This window comes from Dipodomys merriami, unplaced genomic scaffold, assembly GCF_024711535.1.
Source record: "Dipodomys merriami isolate MVZ:Mamm:240054 unplaced genomic scaffold, mDipMer1.0.p SCAF_306, whole genome shotgun sequence".
Classification (NCBI taxonomy): Eukaryota; Metazoa; Chordata; class Mammalia; order Rodentia; family Heteromyidae; genus Dipodomys; species Dipodomys merriami.
The window spans coordinates 121625-144844 of NW_027204560.1; the positions used below are offsets into that span (position 1 = coordinate 121625).

The 23220-nt window shown below is 37.5% G+C and overlaps 1 protein-coding gene across 2 annotated transcripts in view; it reads right to left on the minus strand.

Annotated features, from left to right (window-relative positions):
* Positions 1–23220, minus strand: part of Spata16 (spermatogenesis associated 16) — a 239033-nt gene that overhangs the window by 92259 nt on the left and 123554 nt on the right. For both annotated transcript variants that reach the window (XM_070041296.1, XM_070041298.1), the window contains exon 4: positions 15593–15682. In XM_070041296.1, the coding sequence (XP_069897397.1) occupies positions 15593–15682 (90 nt within the window). The remainder of the gene's footprint in view (positions 1–15592; positions 15683–23220) is intronic.

Genomic DNA, 23220 nt, shown 5'->3' on the forward strand with positions numbered 1-23220 from the left:
GCCTGCACCAGAATCAACTCCAAATGGAACAAAGACCTCGGAGTCAAAGCAGACACTCTGAGAACATTACAGGATGGAATAGGAGAAACCCTAGGTCTCCTTGGCACAGGCCGAAATTTTCTTAAGAGACCCAGAAACACAACAAATCAAAGAAAGGTTGGACAAATGGGATTACATGAAATTGCAGAGCTTCTGCCTGGCAAAGGACATAGCTAGCAAGATCAATAGAAAGGCCACGGATTGGGAGAAGATCTTCACTAGCCATACAACGGACAAGGATCTCATATCGAAAATATACCTGGAACTTAAAAATTTAAATCCCCCAACAACAAATCTTCAAAGAAAGAACTGCCCAATAAATAAGTGGGCTAAAGACTTAAAGAGAAACTTCTCTGAAGAGGAAAGCAGGATGGCCAATAGACACATGAAGAAATGCTCAACCTCCCTAGCCATAAAAGAAATGCAAATCAAAACAACATTGAGATACCACCTCACCCCAGTTAGAATGGCTATAATCAAGAACTCTAATAACAACAGATGCTGGAGGGGATGTGGGCAGAAGGGAATCTTACTGCATTGTTGGTGGGAATGTAAACTTGTTCAACCACTTTGGAAAGCAATATGGAGGTTCCTCAAAAGACTCCAAATAGAGCTCCCCTATGACCCAGCAATCCCACTTTTGGGCATTTACCCAAATGATCACAAACAAGACCACACTAAAGCTACCAGCACGACTGTTTAATGCAGCATTATTTACCATAGCTAAGATATGGAACCAACCCAGTTGCCCCTCAGTTGATGAATGGATCAAGAAAATGTGGTATATATACACAATGGAATTCTATGCCTCCATCAGAAAGAATGGCATTGTCCCATTTGTTAGGAAATGGAAAGACTTGGAAAAATTCTATTAAATGAAGTAAGCCAGGCCCAAAGAAACATAGGTCCCATGGTTTCCCTTATTTGCAATAACTAGTATATGTCTGAGTCAAGCAGAAAAGGTCAGATAAGTTGATGTTAGGGAAATAAACCCTAAGATATGAATTCAAATGTTTTATTCTTTCATGCAATTGTTTCTAACACATTTATAAGATTATTTCTTTGTTGCTTTGTATGTCCTTCCTCCATGGTATAACCCCTGCTTTCACTTTATTTGATGTCGGTATAATTTGTGGAGGGAAGGGAAAAAACAAATCGTTTAAATAGGTATACAGGTGGACCCATTGCAACAATGAGATGTACAAGTTGTTATGTAGAAAAACGAACTTTACAACTTTGGTGGTGGGAGGGGTAAGGAGGAGGATTGGGTGGGGGGGGCAGGGGGGAGGATGGGAAGGGATGGGAAGGGGAAACAAAGGAGGAGGCTACAATGCTTGATAAGAAATGTACTCATTACCTTGCCCATGTAATTCTAACCCCTCTGTACAGTATTTTCACAATAAAAATAATTAATATGGGGGAGGATATGGTCTATATTAGTAGATACTAATTTGTTGCATTAGAATGGTGTGTTCTGTTGTGTTTACACTATTTAATCAATCTCCTATGTTAGATAATTAAGATATTGGACAGAAGTGTCTTTTTTTCTGTTACTGGGGCTTGAACTCAGAGCCTTGGCTCTCTTCCTTCCTTCCTTCCTTCCTTCCTTCCTTCTTTCCTTCCTTCCTTCCTCCCTTCCTTCCTTCCTTCCTTCCTTCCTTCCTTCCTTCCTTCCTTCCTTCCTTCCTTCCTTCCTTCCTTCCTTCCTTCCTTCCTTCCTTCCTTCCTTCTTCCCTTCCTTCCTCCCTTTCTTTCTCTTCTTCATTCTCTTTCTTTCTGTCTTTCTTTCCTTCTTTCTTTCTTCTTTTATTGTTCAAGGCTGGCATATACCATTGGAGCTACCTCTCTATTTCTGACTTTTTGGTATTTAATTAGACATAAGAGTCTCAGGGACTTTCCTGCTTGGGCTGGCTTTAAACTATGATCTTCAAATATCAGCCTTCTGAGCATTTATAATTACAGGCATGAGCCACCAGCTCCTGGCCAGAGAGAAGTTTTTGAAAGCAGTGAAGAATTCAGTTCAGAACATGTTTTTGTGAGATGCTTATAACCCAGCCAGAAAGGGATACGTAATAGATGAAGCTGCTCAGATAAGTCCTAGTGGGATTTGGGAACAAGATCTGATAATGTAGGCTTGAATTCTTGATCATTAGTATATAGATTACTTAAAATCAGGGGAGAGAACTTAATGGCCAAAGAAAATGCATACCTTTCCAGAAAGGAACAACAGGCAACACCTCTGCAAAGTACTAATTTTTCAGCAGTGAATTGAAGAATGAATTTGGGAAGGAAAAGGCAGAGGAAGGGGATGCCAGAGACTATGATGTCAGGAGTCCAGGGGACAAGAATTGATCTTCATAACTTCTGGAGAGATAAGAGAAAGCACTGGGGCCAGTGTTACTTTCCCCATTCCACAGTGGCTAGGTATCGTGTGTGCCAAGAGGAACACAATTATAAGAGATAAAATGGGATTGCAGATCCATATTTTCTAGCCCTAATCTTAACAGATAGATTTTACTCAGGTAATTAAAGAAGGAGAGTATAAAAGAATAGCAGGATAAGCTTCAGAAGCTAAAATTAAAATGGAATCTGTAGGAGATAGAATATATAGAAAAAAGAACATGTTCTTAAATTATAGCAGGCAAAGAAGGATATCTCAAAATAGCCTACAAGTGAAAGCTGATAAAAATGCCTTAAAACATGAAAAGTTGAGTTTCAAATTTTCGAATACGGTGGATAGAGTGATTCAAGAAGGCAGGCACTGGTGGCTCATGCCTGTAATCTTTGCTATTCAGGAGGCTGAGATGTGAGGATCAAGGTTTGAAACCAGCCTGTGCAGGAAAATCCATGAAACTTACCTCCAATTAACCAGCAAAAAGCCAGAAGTAGAGCTGTGGCTCAATTGGTAAGAGTGCCAGCCTTGACAAAAAAACCCCAACGAAACAAAACAAACAACCCCCCCCCCCGCAACTCAGGAACAACACCCAGACCCTGCACAAGCAGGCAACCCCTTCCACTCCTCCACACACTGATTTAAGAAGCTCTATATACTACAGCAGGTACTAAACATAACAAACACAATGTTTTTCTTTAAAAATTCTTTCATTGAATTTTAAACATACAGAACATTTGTAAAACTATTACAGTTAATGTCCACCCTTCCACCTAGCAGCCTCTAGCTTCATCTAATATAACAGTTTACATAACCCTAGCACAATGAACAAGCCAGGAAATTCACACTAGTACATAAATAACATATAGAATTGTTTCATGTCCTAAAAATCCTTCGCTTGCCTACTCTTCCGTCCCTTCTTCCTGTCTTTTCCAGGATGTCATCTAGTTGCAGTAATATCCTATGTAGTCTTCTTCTCAGACTGAGTTCTTTCACTTGAAAATACAACTTCAAGTCTTTCAAGTCTTGGTTCACTCATTTCTAGGACTTTAATATTCCATTGTTGGAATCTATGCACCTGCTGAAAGATACAATTGCTTTCAGGTCTCAGCAGTTAAGATCAGCTGCACCATTTTGTTTTCCCACCAGCAACAATGGAAATTCCCAATGGTCCACTGCCTCATCCTGTTTGTTCTAGATTTTGGCTATTCTAATCTATGTGTGGTAGCATCTCTCACATTGTTGATTTCATATACATTTTTCCTGATGACATACGATGTGCAGTACCTTTTTTAAAATGTTTATCTGTCATTTGTGTATCTTTTCAAGTTAATTAAGGTTTCAGGGTTATTTTTAAATTGGGCAGCAGTGCTTGCTAGGTATATATATATATATATATATATTATTTTTTATTTTATTATTATTATTTTTTATTGTGAAAATACTGTACAGAGGGGTTACAATTACATGGGCAAGATAATGAGTACACTTCTTATCAAGCATTGTAGCCTCCTCCTTTGTTTCACCTTCCTATTCCTTCCCATCCTCCCCCCACCCCTCCACCCAATCCTTCCCCCCCGCCAGGTTTATATTTTAAAATGCTTTCTCATTGCAGTATACACAGTAGCTGTTATGATGTCAGCCTAAGCAGCTATCCATGGAGGAATGGTAAGGTAAATGTGGTACTATTTAAATAATGGAGCATTATGAAGCCATGAAGAATATAATAGTGTCATTTTTTTAGGAAAATGGATGTGATTGGAGAATATGAAAGGAGCCAAATGCAGATATATAGCACATGTCTTCTCCAGTGTGGGGTGAAAAATTGTGTTCTGGAGTCTTAAGACCAACTGTTTGTCAGTTAGGTTTGGATTTACTTGGGACCTTTGTAATGGGATGTCTCTCCTACACCCATCCTGTATTGTCTTTTGGACCTGTTTAATTTTTCAGGTTCACAGTTTGGAGGGAAACGTCTCTCAGAATGAATCTCACCTTGAGTCTCACCCATATCTAGTTTACATGATATGTGGAACACATGTTGGAGTACAGACTTCCGAGATGATGCTGGAAAATATGTTGCTTATGAAAGATAGGATTTTAGGTGGAAGGGGTGAAGTGCTATGGTTTAAATGTTTGTGTGTCTCCAAAATTCCTGTTGAAACCCCTCAGTGCAACAGTATTAAGCCATGAAGCCTTTGAGAAGTGATGAACTCATGAAGGCTCTGTCTTGCTAAAATGGGATTACAGCCTTAAAGTGAAAAGGGCATAAATAAGGATTCTCTTTCTCTCTCTCCATTTCCACATAGATGCATATCAGTTCCTCCCTCTCTTGTTCTTATTCAGATATTCTCATCACACATATTTTCATCTCTTTTAGTTTTGCATTCTTGGAATCCTCATGTGTTTGTACTTATTTACTTTTCAGGTTTAGAAGTTTATATATTGTCATATCCTTAAGTCCAACAACCTTTTTAAATTTTAGTTTTATTATCAGGGTGATGTACAGAGGGGTTATGGTTACATAAGTCAAGTAGTGAGTGCATTTCTTGTTGAGCTTGAGCCCAGAGACTTTGACTACATCCATTCTGTGAATGAGTCCATCGATTGAATTCTTCATTTCCACCACAGTATTTGTGTTCTCTGACAAATGCTAGAGATCTTCTTGATTCTTGTTCCAATGTCTACCTCTGTTTATACTATTCATCTGCTCCTGCAGGTTGGCTATGTTTTCCATTACAGCCTTAGCACATTAATCATCATTTAAAACCATTCTCATGATTCCAGTAGTGTACCATATCTGACCCTAGTTTGGATAAGTGTTCATTTGTTCTCTGCACACTGTGTTGTTAATCTTTTAGTATGCCTGGTAATTTTTTAAAAAATATACTGGGTAACAGGAATTCTTCTAGCGGAGCTTTAATGATCTGTATTCTATAGCTGCATGATCAGAGCTCTGTCTTTTAAGAAGCCCGGGCCATGGGCTGTGAACTTTACTAGTGCTTTGCTCAGTTGATGTTTTTATCTTTTCATCTAAGTGCAACAAAATGGCTGCAGGAATATAGACTTGGACATTTTCTTGGTCACAGGGAAAGAAGTCTCTGATAAAACCAAAGCAGATTCAGATTTTCTTACCAGTGTTGCAATTCTCACTAAAAAGAACAAATTTTTCTGCAGTATTTCAAAATGATTCCTTTTCCCTGTGATGTTATGTCTTTGATGGATCTCAGAAGTGATCTTGCTTTTAAAAAAATTAATACTTAATTTAATTTATTTTGGTAAATAATTTTCTAAATTTTAACATTTTATTCAATATTTTATTTTCTTTTACATTTTTATTTGTTCATTTTCATTGAACATTAATTTTTGTTTTATAATATTTTATATTATATAAAAATAATATCTAATACCATTTCAATATATTTCACTGAAAAATTATTGAGATCTCTAATAGTCTGTAAATATTTGATAATTATATATATATTTGATAATTATATATATATATATATATATTTGGTTTGGTCAGCATTAGTATGGAGTGGTAACTTCTATGTCCCTTGCATACTGTACTGGAAACTTGAAGTCCATTAGTGAATCTTGCCTGCAACAATTATTACTATTGTGGGTTTGCTCATATTGATTTCTCTCTCATTTTTCTACATTTATTAGTTGGAATTCTTCTTTGAGGAAGTTTTTCCTTATGCTCTATATATCTATTTATGAAGTTATTTTTGTGTAATTATGGAAAACAGATATTGATTCAATTCTAAGGGCTATAATCTGATACTATCAATATTTACTCTGAAACTCAATTTGTAACTTTGGCCATTGTGTATGCCTTCTGCTTGGTTGGTACATAGCATAGGCATCTAAATTTTTTTTGTTATAATTACATTACAAAAAGAGGGTTTATATGCAAATATGGAAACTTTCTTTTCTAAAAATATATTAACTCTTAGTGGTTTAGTAACTATGTTTTAATAAGATCTGTTTATGAATAGATAACACACGTTAAGCTTTCATTAAGAAGTGACAAGTTGGGCTGGGAAGGTGGCTCAGTGGTAGAGCACTTGCATTGCATGCCTGAAGCCCTGGGTTCGATTCCTCAGCACCACATAAACAAAAAAGAAAAAAAGCCATAAGTGGCGCTGTGGCTCAAATGGTAGAGTGCTAGCCTTGAGCTGAAGAGCTGAGGGACAGCCCCCAGGCCCAGAGTTCAGACCCCACAACCAGACCCTCCCCCCCAAAAAGTAACAAGTTTAATGATGGAATTGGGAAAAAAATTGTGGGACAAAATGTTCAAACCCTGCCTTTCTTGGCCTTAGATTTCAGTGGGGCAAACAAAAAGCAGAAAAGTCTGGGAATTCTAAGCCAGCCCTTTCACCATCTGTTTTTGCAATTCTAGTTCTTTTTACAATTTATATGGAGAAACAATAGGCCAATATAGGTAAGATATTACTAAAAAAAATGTCAGTTGAGAAGGTTTTGCTTTGCCAGATATCTAGATAGGTCATAGACTATCACATATTGGATATGTGGTTTTGACAATGCACTAGACAAATAAACGTCTGAATCAAGTAGGGTCCAGAAAACAAAGTGTCGATATATGGAAAACTGATATCAACAGAGATAATCAAATCAACGATCAATAGCAAAAGGATTCACCAAGATGATTTCAAGATAATAGTTCCTTTGATAAATTGAAACCATGATAACTGATTCCTACCTTACACCATGTATAAAAATGAATTTTTATATAAAATCTTTAATTAATCAATTATCATATCAAATCTTTAAAGGGAAAGGGAAAACTTTAAACCTTCCACAGGCTAAATAGAATATTACCTTAATAAGCTTGGGAGAGGAAAGGATTTCTTAAAACTCAATCTGTACCAATTATAAGGGATTATATTTGATAATACTAATGCTAAATCATATATATTTTATCCAAAGCCACTGCAGAGAATATGTTTCATACAAAGAAATAGCCTGTAGGTGATATTAATGTAAATTATAAATTCATAGAGTCTATAAGGAACCATATGATTAAATGATACAAAGACAAATCAATGAAAATGTTCCAAGGATCAAGATAAAAAATGAGAATTTCACACAAGAGAAAATCTAATTGGCTACTAAATGTATTAAAACACACAGTAAATGTACTAATATGCACACTAGTAATCAAGAAAGGGAAAATGAGAACAAGGAGACAATCTCAGCCTCTTTGAGGAAGCAGGTAGGAAGACTGACAGTGTTTGTTGCTTCTTTTCACGCAGGATCCCCGGGTTTGACATAAAACCAAGCCCAAAGTTTTAATTTGTTACTTATCAGGCTTATGGTCTTTGACATGCCATTCAAATTCCAGCTGTGGTTTCCTCACCTGCAAAAGGTAGAATATAACTTTTTTTTTTCAATTATAAGGAACAAAGGTAATGCACACTACACAACTGAGATTAAGTTTGGCCTAGAGCAAGGGTCGTAGATGAAACTACTGAAGCAAATGCAGAGTGGGAGCCAAGCATACAGCCTCTACACCACAGGCTCATGGAGGAGCAGAATTAGCTCAGTGCAAACGGGTCACGGATTTAAACACCTTTCCTCAAAGTCAAGCACAACACTAATAGCAGCTGCTGCAATAATTAATTGAGGGTTTACTATGTGCCAGACACTGAGTATGGTGGTTTATATTCATTATTTCATCTAATCCTCATTACTTTGTAAAATAGTCTTCTTATTTCCATTTTATGGTTGAAGAAATTGAAAGTCAAAGAGCTTAATTACCTCGCCCAAGGTCACACATAGCTAGTCATTAATAGCTCTGGGGGTGGGGTGGTGGGACACAGTTCTTTCCATCTTGACTATAATTCTCTAGTGTAGATCACTTCTTTGCAAGCAGATCTAGAAACAGTTTCTGTATTATCATCTCCACAATTAGTGGAATCAAGATTAATTTAGGTGCATGGAAGTCTCCTGAATTGATGGCAATATTTTAAAAAAGGTAGGGTGAAAGTGTAGGATAGAATTCTAGAAGTGTGCTATTAGGATTCTCAACTTAATCTTTACCAGGGTGTCACTATGTTTGACTGAAATAAAAGAAGGGAAAAAGGGAGAAATTAGCATCATGACCAGTTGACCTGAACATTTCCTCTTTTCTATTTGCAATTCCATCTGGCTATACTCCAATAACCTTCAGAAATAATTGAAATATCATTTGGAATAAAACAGGATGTTAAAATAATTAATAATTTTCACCCACAAAACAAACACAAAACAACCACCACAATGGTTAGAGTCTTGGTCCTTTCAATCTCTCCAACCAGGCAGAATCTTGCCCTTTCAGTCTTTGTGTTATTAGTGAGTTTTCCAGATGCATTGACTCAGAGTTAGACAGCATTTCGTAGTCTTTAGTGTATTGCCCAGGCTAAATGACTGCTCAACGCATCCTGGTTTCAATGTTAAGGTATCTTCAAAGGGCTCTAATCATTAACAAGAATGAAAACAATGATAATTTTTTTTTTTTGTCGGTCGTGGGGCTTGAACTCTGGGCTTGGGTGCTGTCCCTCAGCTCTTCAGCTCAAGGCGAGCACTCTACCACTTGAGCCACAGCGCCACTTCCGGTTTTCTGGTGGTTTATTGGAGATAGGAGTCTCATGGTCTCTCCTGCCCGGGCTGGCTTTGAACCGCGATCCTCAGATCTCAGCCTCCTGAGTAGCTAGGATTACAGGCATGAGCCACCAGCGCCCGGCTAATGATAATATTTTTATTTTTATTTTTATTGATATTTTATGTGGTGCCAAGTACTGTGCTGAGTGCTTGATATAAATTGTCTCCCTTAATCCTCAGGAATAGTTTTGGTCACATAGATGTTATTATTAAATCCAATTTACAGATCCAAAGCACAGAGGTTTAGAGGTCTAGTTCTATTACACGTTTAGCTTCTGTAGACCAAATGCTAATTCACGTGGCAGCACTTAGAAAACATCACAGAACTTTCAAAGTTGAGCCTAAGCTCCTTTGGGCTAAACATTTCTGTGTTTAATTGGTTCTTCACATTTCAGGTTTTGTAGAAATTGTGGAAATAGGTAGACATGAGACCTTCATTTCCTCACATTTATGGTATTTTGGGGTCTCCTACACGTTTTTTTTTTTTTTTTTTTTTTTTGGGTCTGGTCGTGGGGCCTGAACTCTGGGCCTAGGCGCTGTCCTTCAGCTCTTCAGCTCAAAGCTAGCGCTCTACCACTTGAGCCACAGTGCCACTTCCGGCTTTTTTCTTTTTGCTTATGTGGTGCTGAGGAATCGAACCCAGGGCCTCAGGCATGCAAGGCAAGGGCTCTACCACTGAGCCACCTTCCTAGCCCCCTACAAGTTTTTTTTTTTAAATGTCATTTACATTGCTTTCCAATTCTTTTTTCTTTAAGATGTAAGGCTGCAATGTAGCAAGGGAAAAAAATCCATCTTTACTTTCTGCCAAAATTATTTTATTCCAATATTTGCAGAAAGTATACTAAGTTCAAGAATTTGCATTGATAGAATTATTTCAGAAATGTTTAGAGATAATGTATATTTGTAGCATGCCATTCAAAAGAGAAAAGGAATGAAAATAATTATTATTACAAATATCAATGAAGCATGGAGAAATTCACAAAGTTGATTGATGTTTTTGTTTTTCTCTGATGAATCTGTGTGTGCCTTTATGAACAGTCTGAGTTTTTTTTTGTTTTTCTTTTTGTCGGTCATGAGGCTTGAACTCTGGGCCTGGGTGCTGCCCCTGAGCTCTTCAGCTCAAGGTGAGTGCTCTACCACTTGAGCCACACTGCCACTTCTGGTTTTCTGGTAGTTAATTGGAGATAAGAGTCTCACAGACTTTCCTGCCTGGGCTGGCTTTGAACTGTGATGATCAGATCTCAGCCTCCTGAGTAGCTAGGATTACAGGTGTGAGCCACCAGTGCCTGGCAGCTTGAAGTTTTTAAAAAGATTTTTTTTTCTTAAGTTGGGCATCAGTGGCTATCCTGTAGCTACTCAGAACAACACCAGAAGTGGTGTTGTAGCCTAAGTGGTAGAGTGTCATCCTTGAGCACAAAGAGGCTCAGGGACAATGCCCAGGCCCTGAGTTCAAGCCCATGACTGACAAAAAGAATATGTCCAAAAAGTCCAATTTTGTAATACTACTCTGCTTTAGCTAACACTATCTTAAAAATCAGCATTTTTTCTTATAAGATTAGATATTTATAATGCTAGTACTTTATCACTCGAGTCACAGCTCCACTTCTAGCTTTTTTGCTGGTTAACTGATGATAAAAGTCTTATGGAATTTCTTAAAAGCCTGGGTTGGCTTTAGAACCACCAGCCTCAGGTCTGAGTAGCTAAGATTATAGGCATGAGCCACTAGCGCCTGGCTAATTCTGCAATTTCAGATCCTTGCAAAGTAGGGAGTAACAATGTTCGACAGGAAATGTACTCATTACTTACTCATGTAACTGTAACCCCTCTGTACAGCATCTTTACAATAAAATTTAACAAAACAAAACAAAACAAAAAGAGATAGTTATGAACTTGGAGTTGTTCTATATTTGAACCATCATATTTTCCCTTTGAAACCACAAACACTGCACCTCTACTTCTTACCTGAAAATTGGAGGAGCAGCAGTTGAAAAGTGAGATAGTTGACTTATGTCATGGAAAATGACTAAATCTGTCTTTATTAATGTCAGTGTTAGAAATCACATGCCAAGATGCAGTATTTTCAAAGTGTTTAGGATAGGATTCATATAGCTTTGTACTATGTAAGGAATGTGAAAGTCACTTGATGGTGGAATTACCAGACTTACTTCTTAATATATAATCTTCCAACATATATGGTTCCTATGATAAAACTGGACCCTAGTAAAGCTGTTCTACAATGGCAAAGTATCTTCAATAGGAAGGAAGGCGGTCCTTAGAGCAGATGGACAGTTAATGAATAAAAATTACCCCTAGGCTTTACTTAGTCTATTTGAAAGAACATTTATGAAGTTATTTTAGCCTGAAATATCTGCTATGTATTTTTGAGTCTCCTGCATGTATTTTTTTTTTTTGGTACCATTCTTTGGGCTTGAACTCTGGTCATGGGTTCAATGCTAGTGCTTTATCACTGGAGCCACAGCTCCACAGCTCCACAGCTAGGTTTTATATTTTGTGGCCAATTGGAGATAAGAGTCTCACAGACTTTCTCGTCTGGGCTGGCTTTGAATATCGATTTTCAGATCTCAGTCTCCTGCACAGTGAGGATACAGATATGAGCCTTTTGCACTCAGCTCATGAATGGGTTTTACACTTTGAACTGAATTAGAACTAAGTTGAACTGTTGAGTCAAATATACTCCCAACACTGCTATCAACTCTTCAGATTTTCTTCAGAATCACTTGTTTGGAATCTACCTGTCAGAATATTCTCTTTGTTTGCAAGATACCTAATAATCTCATTTAAAATCATAGAGTTCCATGACACAGAAATAGCTGAAACAGTTTCTTCCTGCTCGCTGTTGTGATTCTGCTTCTGAGCAAATGCTTATCTTTGGAAACTTCAGTTCTATAGTACTACATTTCTGAACACTTCAATATTTGGGGGTTGCTCTTTTGGCAGGCTGCTATTTACATATGCGTTATTTCCAGCAAGATCAACGTTGAAGAAAGAACAAGAAGGAGGAGAAGGCAACAGAAGAGGAGAAACTAGAATGCCACCCTCCTCCTGACTCTCACAAAACCTACCAACTCCCCACCTCTACCCACCTCCACCATCCAGCTTGTCCGAGGAAGTAGCCAGCAACTAAATGCATCTTAAAACACAGTAGAGCAGATTTCAAGGAAATTCCCACATAGTCTCATATTAGGTGGTAAAAGAGAATCAAATGTAATCAATACTCAGTGAAGCGATGGCAAGGGAACCACGGGCTCACACACTGCGTGAGAACCATTCAGAATGGCTTGTCAATGCGCCACAAGGGAGTACAAAACTCACATTAGCGACGTGTGCTATTATTATGGGCCAAAAGGCAGAGAAAGCTTACTTTAGAGAAGTCTGCTACCATCGGTGGTCCAAGTCCTTGGAAGGGAGGAAGAAATTTTGAAAGAAGAAGAGACAGGGATGTAACCTGAGTAAATGTACATGTAATGTTATATCCATTTTATGTTGCTAGAATACTTGAATACTTGAAAACGAGTAATTGAACGAAGTACAGAAAGGGCGGAACTAATCCTGGGGTCTGGAGGATGCTGAGAGCAGAGGTCATGTTTAGTGAGGGCCTCTTGCTGCTCCACTCCATAGTAGAAGGCAGCTAAGGCCAAGAGAACACATGAATTCACACATGTATTGAATTTGTCTGTTATCAGGGACCCACTCCTGCAATTAGCTTACTCCTGTGATAATGGTATTAATTAATTAATTTACTTTTTTTTATTTTTTTGGGCTTGAACTCTGGGCTTGGGCGCTGTCTCTACACTCTTCAGCTCAAGACAAGAGCTCTACTGCTTGAGCCACAGCGCCACTTCTGGTTTTCTAGTGGTTTATTGGAGATAAGAGTCTCATGGGCTTTCTTGCTAGGGTAGGGCAGAATGCTTAGATCTCAGCCTCTTGAGTAGCTAGGATTACAGGCGTGAGCCACCGGTGCCCGGCTAGATAATGGTATTGATTTATTCAGAGGGGTCTGCTGTCATGACCCAAAGCCCTCTTAAAAGTTCCAAAGGCATCACCTTCCAACATGGGTTGCATTGGGAATTAAGTTCTCAATACTAGTGGATTCCTAGTGAAGTAATATGTAAAGAGCTGGTGACTTGCTATTTTAGACAAGCCTTCCCAGGGTGGCCCATTTTTGAGGGGAGGGTGAAGTGGAGTGGTTAGAGTAATTTTCGCTTAGTTTTGTGGTAGAAAATATGATTTCATCAATTTAGCCAGTGCCTAAAGTGTATTTCCTAAACCATGATAAGATAGCCTTAATTTTATTCAATCTCCACAATCTATGTGTTCTTGCTCTCTCTTTCAGTAGGATGTTACAGACAGGACACTGATATGCAAAATAAAAGAATGTGCTTCTTAACAAATCTGACTGATCCATTTAATGCGGCCATCTCAAGGAACACTTCCTGCAGTTTCTCTGAGGCCTGGCCTCCTCCAAGCCTGTGCTGGAATCTTACTTACCTATTTAACAGGAGTCTCTTTCTAGGTAAAGGTGGCTGGGGTCAAACAATCTCAGATATTCAAATTTCCAGAGAGTTCTCATAAATTGTTTCATTTGGATGAGACACCTGCTGTTCCACTTTGTTGGAAATCACACCTTTGCATTTCCCAGATTACATAATAATGACATTCTTTCATTTTTGGTAATACCAGAAATTGGACTGCTTGGCATCCCAGAAGAAATAACCTTGGTGTGGTGACTTTACCAGTGAGTTTTAATATGATGTGATTGTGAAAAGCCTAAAGCAAACTACTCTAATCCCCAAGAGTTTGGTTGATAAAAATGAATGCTGTATGTATGGATTTACATCAGAAACTTAATATCCAAGAGATCCTAAAACGATCATGTTCATTGTTTATAGTATTCTTTCCTTTGGGGCTGGGCCGGGGGTCGGAGGAGGATGACGAATACTTTATATTAAAAGACGTAATTGCCAAGGAAACCAAGATGAAAACTGTTGTGTCTAAGCATAGTAGTTTCAGTCTAGGACAGAAGCTATATCTAGCCTTTCTGTTGATCTTTTGATTGGATTCAAACACTTTAGTGAACCCCTCTTAATAAATGTTATTTTGCAAATCATTGTTATCTGTCTAATATGCTGAACCTGAGGTGTTCAGCTTTATTTGAGCTAGTGATCTTTATAAAAATTCCTTCCTTGGGGGGGTGAATATAATCAAAGGACATTATAGACATGTGTGAAAATGTCATTATGAAACCCATAATTTTGTACAATTAAAAACAAACTCCTTTTTTTGTGAAGCATGGGCTAAAAGAGGTTTCATGTCCCTCCATTCTTGTATCTAGGCAAAGATATAGGCAGAAAGTAAGACCCAAGTCAGCTAGAGAAAATAAGAAGTGTAACAAATCATATGTGAGTACACGAGATAAAACACATTTGAAAATTAGTAAAAGAAAAAAAATGGAATGTGAAAAAGAGAGTAATAAAGACCTGTTTTAATTCTTTAAGGTGGGTAGTAACACACAGGTCAAAAGATGGTAGGCTATATTAGTTGATTGACTGAGAAGTGAGAGAGAATGGTATTAACTCTGCCCTTCATATACATCATTGAGTTAACTTCAGGCTAGTCCTGGAACTATGCTATACAAGTATAATTGATACCAATCTCACAGTGTCAATTGCAGGGAACTCCTTTAGCTTCTATTTCAATTCCTGGTTCTGATTTCAAAGTGTATACTTGGATTAATCTTAGAAAAGATCCCCATTGCCTCACCAAATTCCTAGAGTGCTAAAGTAGAGGAGTAAAAACTAGCAGGCTTCTGTATGCCGAGGGAGTTTGCCAAGGATAGGAATTGAGTATGAAGAGCTGGATCTCAGAACAACAGCCACAACAAAAAGCTTTGCTTGTCACAGGTGAGAAGGAATTCAAGTGTAGAATTGAGAATGTTGTACAGCTCTTATAATTCTTCACTGTAAGTGTACATTTTGAGGATGAGAATATTAGGAACTGCTTCACAAGGTTCTCATTCACACAGTGGCATCCAGGCACTCTGGGGCATCTCTAATAAACGTTGGTGCTACCTAACTGGTGCCATGTCTTTTATAAATGGGCTTCTGGGATCCCTTCCATGGGATAGGATTTCATATCCAGAGCTCAAGAATCACAGAATTGTGTCATTATAGTCTGGACTGGAAACATCCTCGAGAGCAAGAGGTCAAGTTCACTTCCAACATCTATGGAAGTTTTCCCATCATTGTTGGTGACCTCATGGCTGGAAAGTTTGAATTTTGCTAAGAGCTATGTACATGGAATAGCTTTAATTAAAGAAAAAGATACTCAATAATTGTTGTCTTGACATTTATAGGACAATAATTTGGGTAAAATAATATTCCATGAGAGAAATGGAGAGTTCCCTTATGCTATTACCAGAATCTGAGAATAAAATTAATTTAAGTTTAAATAAATCTTCACAAATTATAACAAACATACCGGGCAGCTTCTGAATATCTCTCCAGACATCTAAATACTGTTGCTTGACGAAGATGATTTCGGAAATAGGCTGGGTTTAAAACAATGCTCCTGTAAAAAGATAAAGAAATACAAACATTATTATGTTTTTAAAAGACACTTCCCAGAAGAGCACAGGAATGAAATCACATACATTTATCTTTACTCTCATGTTTTAAAAGATAGTAATAAATGAAGAAGCCTTTTCTTTCTGTAATTGTCAGTTAAGACAAATAAACAAGAATTATTGAAGCACAAATTAAGTTTGCATTAAAAAAGCAACTTTGTAGCGCTGAATATGTTTTATGGATCTGATAGTGACAAAGAATTTCAATCTAACTTATATTATATATAAGACATGGGATGATCATAGGATATTTGTGGTATTTGTTCTTGTTTTGGAGGGGATGGATTTGAATTCAATGCCTCATACTTGCTGGTCCAGTGCTATACCACTTGAGGTATGCCCCACTCCCGGTCCTGGATTTTTTCTATTTACTTTTAAGATTAAAGTCTTGGTTGTGTGTCTAGACCACTGTCTAGACACACTGTTGTTGCTGGGATGACAGGAAAACACTACCAATTTCAGCTTTGGTCTGTTGAAAGGGTATTTTGTGAACTTCTCTACCCAGGCTGGCCTGCAACCACAATCCTCCTCCTCCTCTCAGCTCCCATGTAGTTTAGGATGACAGATGTGGACCAACACATCTAGCAATGGGTTGAGAAGGGATCTCTTGAACTCGGTAGGGGCTGGCCTCTATATGTCAGTCTCTGATGTCACTTTTCCAAGTAGCCAGGATTATAGGAATGAGCCATTGATGCTTGGCTATGGAGTCTCTACTTTTAATAAAAGAAGAGAGTTGTTAACACTAGAATCTAGTTAAAAGAAGTTGCAATTTAGGCAGCATGTTCATTTTGAGCTTCATATTTAGACCCCGTGTTTTCTTGCAGCTGGATGATGTGGTGATATGGAAAGAACCCTAGACTTTAAGTTATCTCTGGGGATAAAGGCAGCTAAGGAATGATAATCTTCCTTTCTGGTTAAGGCCTTCCTCACATTGGGCCTCCTGTTTTTCTTGATTGAATGTATGAGGCTTGACTTACTGATAGGATGATCTCTTACCTTGCCTTCTGACTCTTTCAATATTGCTTAGAGTTCTGGAATTTTAATCCAAACCCAGAAAGAAAGATGATCATTCCTCAGCTGCCTTCTTCCCCTAGAGATAAGCCAGTAGGCATTCTTCCTTGCTTCCTTGAAAGCCATGATAGAGGGAAGTAGATTTGGTCCACTCCATACCAGTCATCAGATGGGAATAGGGAGACAGCTATCAGTGAATGTTTGAAATACAGCTTCTATTACATGCATTGATATTGGAATCAAAATATTATAGAAACAACCAAATAACCTTTTGTAGCATGTTTTCACTAGCTGATAAGAATCTCTTGGAAATGATTTATTTATTTATTTAATTCTATGTAGAGCTGGTCCTGAGGCTTGAACTCAGGGCCTAGACATTGAGCTTTTGTGCTCAAGGCTGTTGCTATACCAAGCTTCCGAAGTATTGGTGGTTAATTAGAGATAAAAGTTTCATAGGCTTTCCTGCCTAGCCTGGCTTTGAACTGGGATCCTCAGATCTCAGCCTCCGTAGTAGCTAGGATTACATGTGTAAGCCACTGATGCCTGGCTTGGTTTAATTTAGAAAAAAGTGGTTCTCAACAATTTTGTGGAGAGATTTACAGAGTTCTTTGAGAATCAAATGAAAGCTATGAACCTCCATCCAGAACCCTTGTCACCACATTGACACATAGTTGTCCAGTTTTAGAGAACTTGTGTGACATTTTAAGAGCCATTCATGAACTCCAGGCTGAAAAATACACAAACTAAAAGAATTCCTTTCTCAGAATTATTGCTAATGGAAAAGCAAAGGTGGGATCAAGCGATCTGTCTGGCCTGTACAGAATTATAGAATTACATGATCATAAGGTGGATGGATGCATTTCACTTCCAATACAAACAGAAGTCAGAGAGGTTATAAGGAACTTTATAAGTTTGTGCTTCCTATTTTTAGCCAGAGGAAAGATACAATGTTGTACCTTACCTTCTTTCCTATGAAGTTTCTGAGTTCAGAGGAATATGAGTTAATGAGATATTGCTAGAGTCTATGACTAATGATTTGTGCAAATGATACAGAATCCTTTAAGAATACACATCAATTCGCTTTGGTGAATTTTCTCTAAAATGTTAGAATATTCAAGACAATCACATGTTCATTTGACATCAAGGTATCTAATACCCTCTACTCAAATGTTTAATTCATTGAGAAAAAAGCATATTCGAGAAGCATATCTATTTACATTAATTTTATAAAAGCAATAAAAATAAAAGCAAGCCACAGGGGATAAGAATAGAGTTTATTTTAAAACCTGGATATTCTGACTTGGCCCCAATCATTTCTTTTATATCATAATGAATTCCTTTTGCTTTATAGCCATTCATTCCCTATGTACATTTTGTAAACATCAACTAAGGTGTTGGGGAAAATCTCAGAGGACTGGATATTTCTAGTTTTTGTCATATCCTTGTTTACAATATAGATTTCTGGCTTTGCAAAACTGTTTTTCAAGAATCTTAGCCTGCCAGTTCAGTTCATTTGACCAAAATGGATTAGATTGGAGAGAAAGATGAAGGATAAGACTAAGAGGACCAGGGAAGGATAAGTTTAAGAAAAAGAGAGGAAGGAGGGAGAGGACGCATCAAAGTGGCTTTGTATGTAGTGCACATCTTTTTTTCCATGAGTAGTAACTTATGGAAGGCCTTGTAGGAACCATGTTCATATGATTTTTTTTTTTGTCCAACATGAGGCCTGAACTCTGGGCCTGGGCGCTGTCCCTCAGCTCTTCAGCTCAAGGCTAGCGCTCTACCACTTGAACCACAGTGTCTTCTGGCTTTTTCTGCTTATGTGGTACTGAGGAATCGAACCCAGGGCCTCATGCATTCAAGGCAAGCACTCTGCCACTGAGCCACCTTCCAAGCCTCCATATGAGTTTTTTAAAAGATAGATTTAAAAAAATGTGTTTAATTCTGAGTACTCCATGGTGGCCAAACAACCACTGGCAGAAGATTGTTAGACTCGATGAGGTTCTATGAACTGTGATACTATTGAACCACGAAACCGGAGATAGCTTCACAACAGGGTCCCAAAGAAGATCCAGACTCCCTCTCTACCCTGAAGGTGAAAATATAAACATTTATTTAGAAATTTTGGAAGAGAGGTTGCATTTTGGCAATCTATTCATTTGGACTTTCTTGTAATTACTGCCTTATTCACTGTATGTTTGCAGCACTCTTATTAGATATTTGCTCAGCAAATACTAGAAGTGTTCGTAGAGCCTGTGTTTTGCCCTTAACCATGTGTATGGGTGCTTTCTAAAATGACATATTCTTTAAAGATATGTTTTTATGTCCTGTGCACTTTGTAGAGGAAACAATGATTCCTTCTTTAGAAGCTCATTTATCATTTGAAGGCGTTGGGAAATGCAGGAGGTAGCCCAGGATCAAAATGGACCATCTCACTGGGCTGCAGCGAAAAAAACCCTGTAATTGTAATCAGAAAGAGGTCTCAGCACTGATTAGTTTGATTTTATCCCAGAGGGAAATCACTATGATTTAGCTATGCTGATAGGGCTTTTGGTAAAAAGCAAGTTAGAGAGAAGCACCAAATCACAGAAGTCATTGACTTTTCGTCAAAAGAATGGAGTTAGTCTTACTAGTGGGCAGTGATTGCTTATTTGGTTGATTAGCCCTATTCTGAGAGAATGGGATCATGTAAAGTAATAAATTTTATAAGATACAAAAGCTTATTTGAAAAATCAATTCGTAACTTGGAAAAGGAAATTAAAGCAGAACTAAGGAAGTGGAAAAACATCCTATGCTCCTGGATTGGGAGGATTAACAGCATGAAAATGACATTACTGTCCAAAGCTATCTACCAATCCGATTCAATACCCATCAAAATCCCAGCAAAATTCTTCAATGATATGGAAGAAGTAATCTAAAAATTCATATGGAATAATAGAAGACCCCAAATAGCAAAAACCATCCTTAGCAGGAAGAACAGTGCTGGGGGAATATCAATACCAAACTTCAAACACTATTGCAAAGCCATAGTAATCAAAACAGCTTGGTACTGGCACAAGAACAGTTATGAAGTCAAATGGAATAGAACTGAAGACCCAGAAATGAACTCTAATCTTTAAGAAGGGAGCCAAAAACACAGGTTGAAAGACAGCCTCTTCAACAAGTGGTGCTAGCAGAATTGGCTATACACCTGCAGAAAACTGAAGTTAGATCCTTATATACCTTGCACCAGAATCAATTCCAAATGGATCATATGTAAGAGCAGATACCCTGAAAATATTACAGGAAAGAGTAGGGGAAACACTAGGGCTTCTTGATACAGGTTGAAACTTCCTAAGTAAAGATCCAGAAACAACAAGTCAAAGAAAGTGTAAATGGGACTGCATCAAACTGCAGAGATTTTGCATATCAAACGATATAGCTAGCAAAATAAATAGAAAGCAAGAAGATCTTTATTAGATATGCATCAGACAAGGTCTTCATATCTAAAATATACCTAGAACTCAAAAAATTAAATGCACCCAAAACAAATCCACAAAGAAACAGCAACCCCATTAATAAGAGGGCTAAAGACTTAGACATCTCTGTAAAAGAAAGAATAGCCAATAGACACATGAAGAAATGTTCAACATCTCTGGCCAGAAGAGAAATGTAAATCAAAATAGCATTGAGATTCCACCTCATTCCAGTTAGAATGGCCATTATCAAGAAAACTAACAATAATAGCTGGTGACTGGGATGTAGCCACTGTTAGTGGCCACATACTGAAAAGAGTATGAAGATTCATCAAAAGACTAAACATAGAGCTCCCCTATGACCCAGCAATCCTACTCCTGGGCGTTTACCCAAATGACCACAAAGCCCGCACTGAAGCCACCAGCACAACCATGTTCATTGCAGCATTATTTACCATAGTTTAGATATGGAATAAACCCAGATGTCCCTGAGTGGATGAATGAATCAAGAAAATGTGATCTATCTATCTATCTATCTATCTATCTATCTATCTATCTATCTATCTATCTATCTATCTATCTATCTATCTATCTATCTATCTATCTATCTATCTATCTATCTGTCTGTCTGTCTGTCTGTCTGTCTGTCTGTCTGTCTGTCTGTCTGTCTGTCTGTCTGTCTGTCTGTCTGTCTATCTATATATCTATATATCATGTGGTATATATGTATATATATCACACACACAATGTAATACTATGCTTCTATTAGAAAGAATGACATTGCCCCATTTGTAAGGAAGTAGAAAAGCTTGAAAAAATATAAATATATATTAAACAAAGTAAGCCAGACCTGCCCCCTTCCCCGCCAAAAACAAATGAACAACACAGGCCTGCTGCATGGTTTAATGTAAAAAAATTTAGGCTGCGTGGTTTCTCTCATTTGTAGCAACTAGAATATTCTTAGCGGAGAATCACAATGGCTCAATAGCTATGTGCTATAAAGAATGATGCCTAGCTGGGTGCTGGTGGCTCACACCTGTAATCCTAGCTACTCAGGAGGCTGAGGTCTGAGGAGTCTGTGAGACTTTTATCTCCAATAAACCACTCAGAAAACCAGAAGTGGCATTGTGGCTCAAGTGGTAGAGCACTAGTCTTGAGCTTAAGAGTTGAGGGACAGTGCCCAGGCCCCACGACCAAAAAAAAATGATGCCTACTGAAATGAACTCCAAGAATGGAAACAAAAGTTTATTTTTTAAATTTTATTTTATTGTAAAGATGCTGTACAGAGGGGCTACAGTTACATGAGTAAGGCAATGAGTACATTACTTGTCCATCAATGTTACCCCTGTTTTTTTTTTTAATTGTACTGTTCGCAGTTATTTCTTTTTTCTTTCTTTTTTCCTCTTTGTTTCATTTCCTGATATCACTGTGTATGATTTCTGTACCCTTTGTCTTGTATATAAGTTTATCTGAGTGGGGAAGGAAAGGGGAATCACAGAAATGGTGGATCAAAGGGTGAACCAATGCAACAGTGATATTAGAAACCATGTTGGAAATGAACTTTGCAACCTGGTGAGAGAAGGGGAAGCAGGAGGGGAAAACGTGGGAGAAAATGAGGGAGGGGGTAACACTGTTCAAAAATAAATGTACTCATTACCTGGCTTATGTAACTGTAATCCCTTTGTATATCATCTTTATAATAAAATTTAAAATTACAAATCAAAATAAAAATAAAAAAAAGTTTGTAACCTGTGGGTATTCTTTTGCTTTTCCTGCTTACTGTTTGTGGATGCTTTAAAGTTTATCTTCCTATTAAAAATTGCATGATTTGATGTGTCTGCTTGTTTTAGAATGCCCTAGGTTTTTAAACCAGTGAAGCCAGCATATAAGTCTATTTCAACAATTATCTCAGGCTTTTTAGTTCATTTATCAATGGCTCACCCTTCTCTTGGTGACATAAGGTGCTACCTCTGTCATATATTGGGTTCAGATAGCCATCTGGGTCAGTGGCTGGCTTTAAACTATTTCTGTTGCTGGAAATGGTCTTGATTATTATTATTTTCCAAACATTCTGATTTTTAAAAGAGAAAGCACTAATGTCATCTTTGAAAAAACATTTGTTGACTAATATGGCGTATTTTTCCTTATGAATTCTATAATCTTTTTTTAAGTAGCAAAAAATAATATTTGATGCTTTTCACTGGGATTAAACCAAACGATATTTCATTACTATTGTCTTCCTATTTAGCTATGTGGTATTTCTCTTCATTATTTGAGTATTCATTTATGTCTGGACAATATTTAATCCTTTCACTTATGTTTTTGTGGTGTTGTGATTTGAACTCAGAACCTCATGCTTGCTAGGCAGCAGCTTTACCATTGAGCCACTCCTTCAGCACAAACTTTATTTTTTAAATAATTAATTAAATTTTAAATTTTATTTTATTTTATTGTAAAGGTGATATACAGAGGGGTTACAGTTACATAAGTAAGGTAATGAGTGCATTTCTTGTTATATGTTGCTAGCCTCTCCCTCATTTTTCTCCCACTTTGCCTCCTTTGTGATTCCCTCCCACTCCCACAAGTTGTAAAGTTCATTTCCAACATAGTGTCTTGTGAGTATCACTATTGCATTGGTTCAACCTTTGTCCTTTGTCTGACCATTTTGTTATTCTCTTTCCCTTCCCCAAATCAGATAAATGTATATACAAGACACAGAGTACCAAAATCAAAGAGCGACAATAGAGGATAAACCAAAGGCAAAAAAAAAAAAAAAAGAAAAGAAAAAAGAAATAACTTCACACAGTACATAAAAAACAAGAGTAAAAAATTAAAAAAAACCCTTTTGTTTCTATAACTTGGGAGTTCATTTCGATTAGCATCATTTTGTGTGGTCATACATACATAGCTATTGAGCTATTGTGATCCTCTTCTAGAACTATCCTGGAAAGATACTACAAATGAGGAAAACCAGGCAGCCTATGTTTCTTTGGGTTTGGCTTACTTCACTTAATATG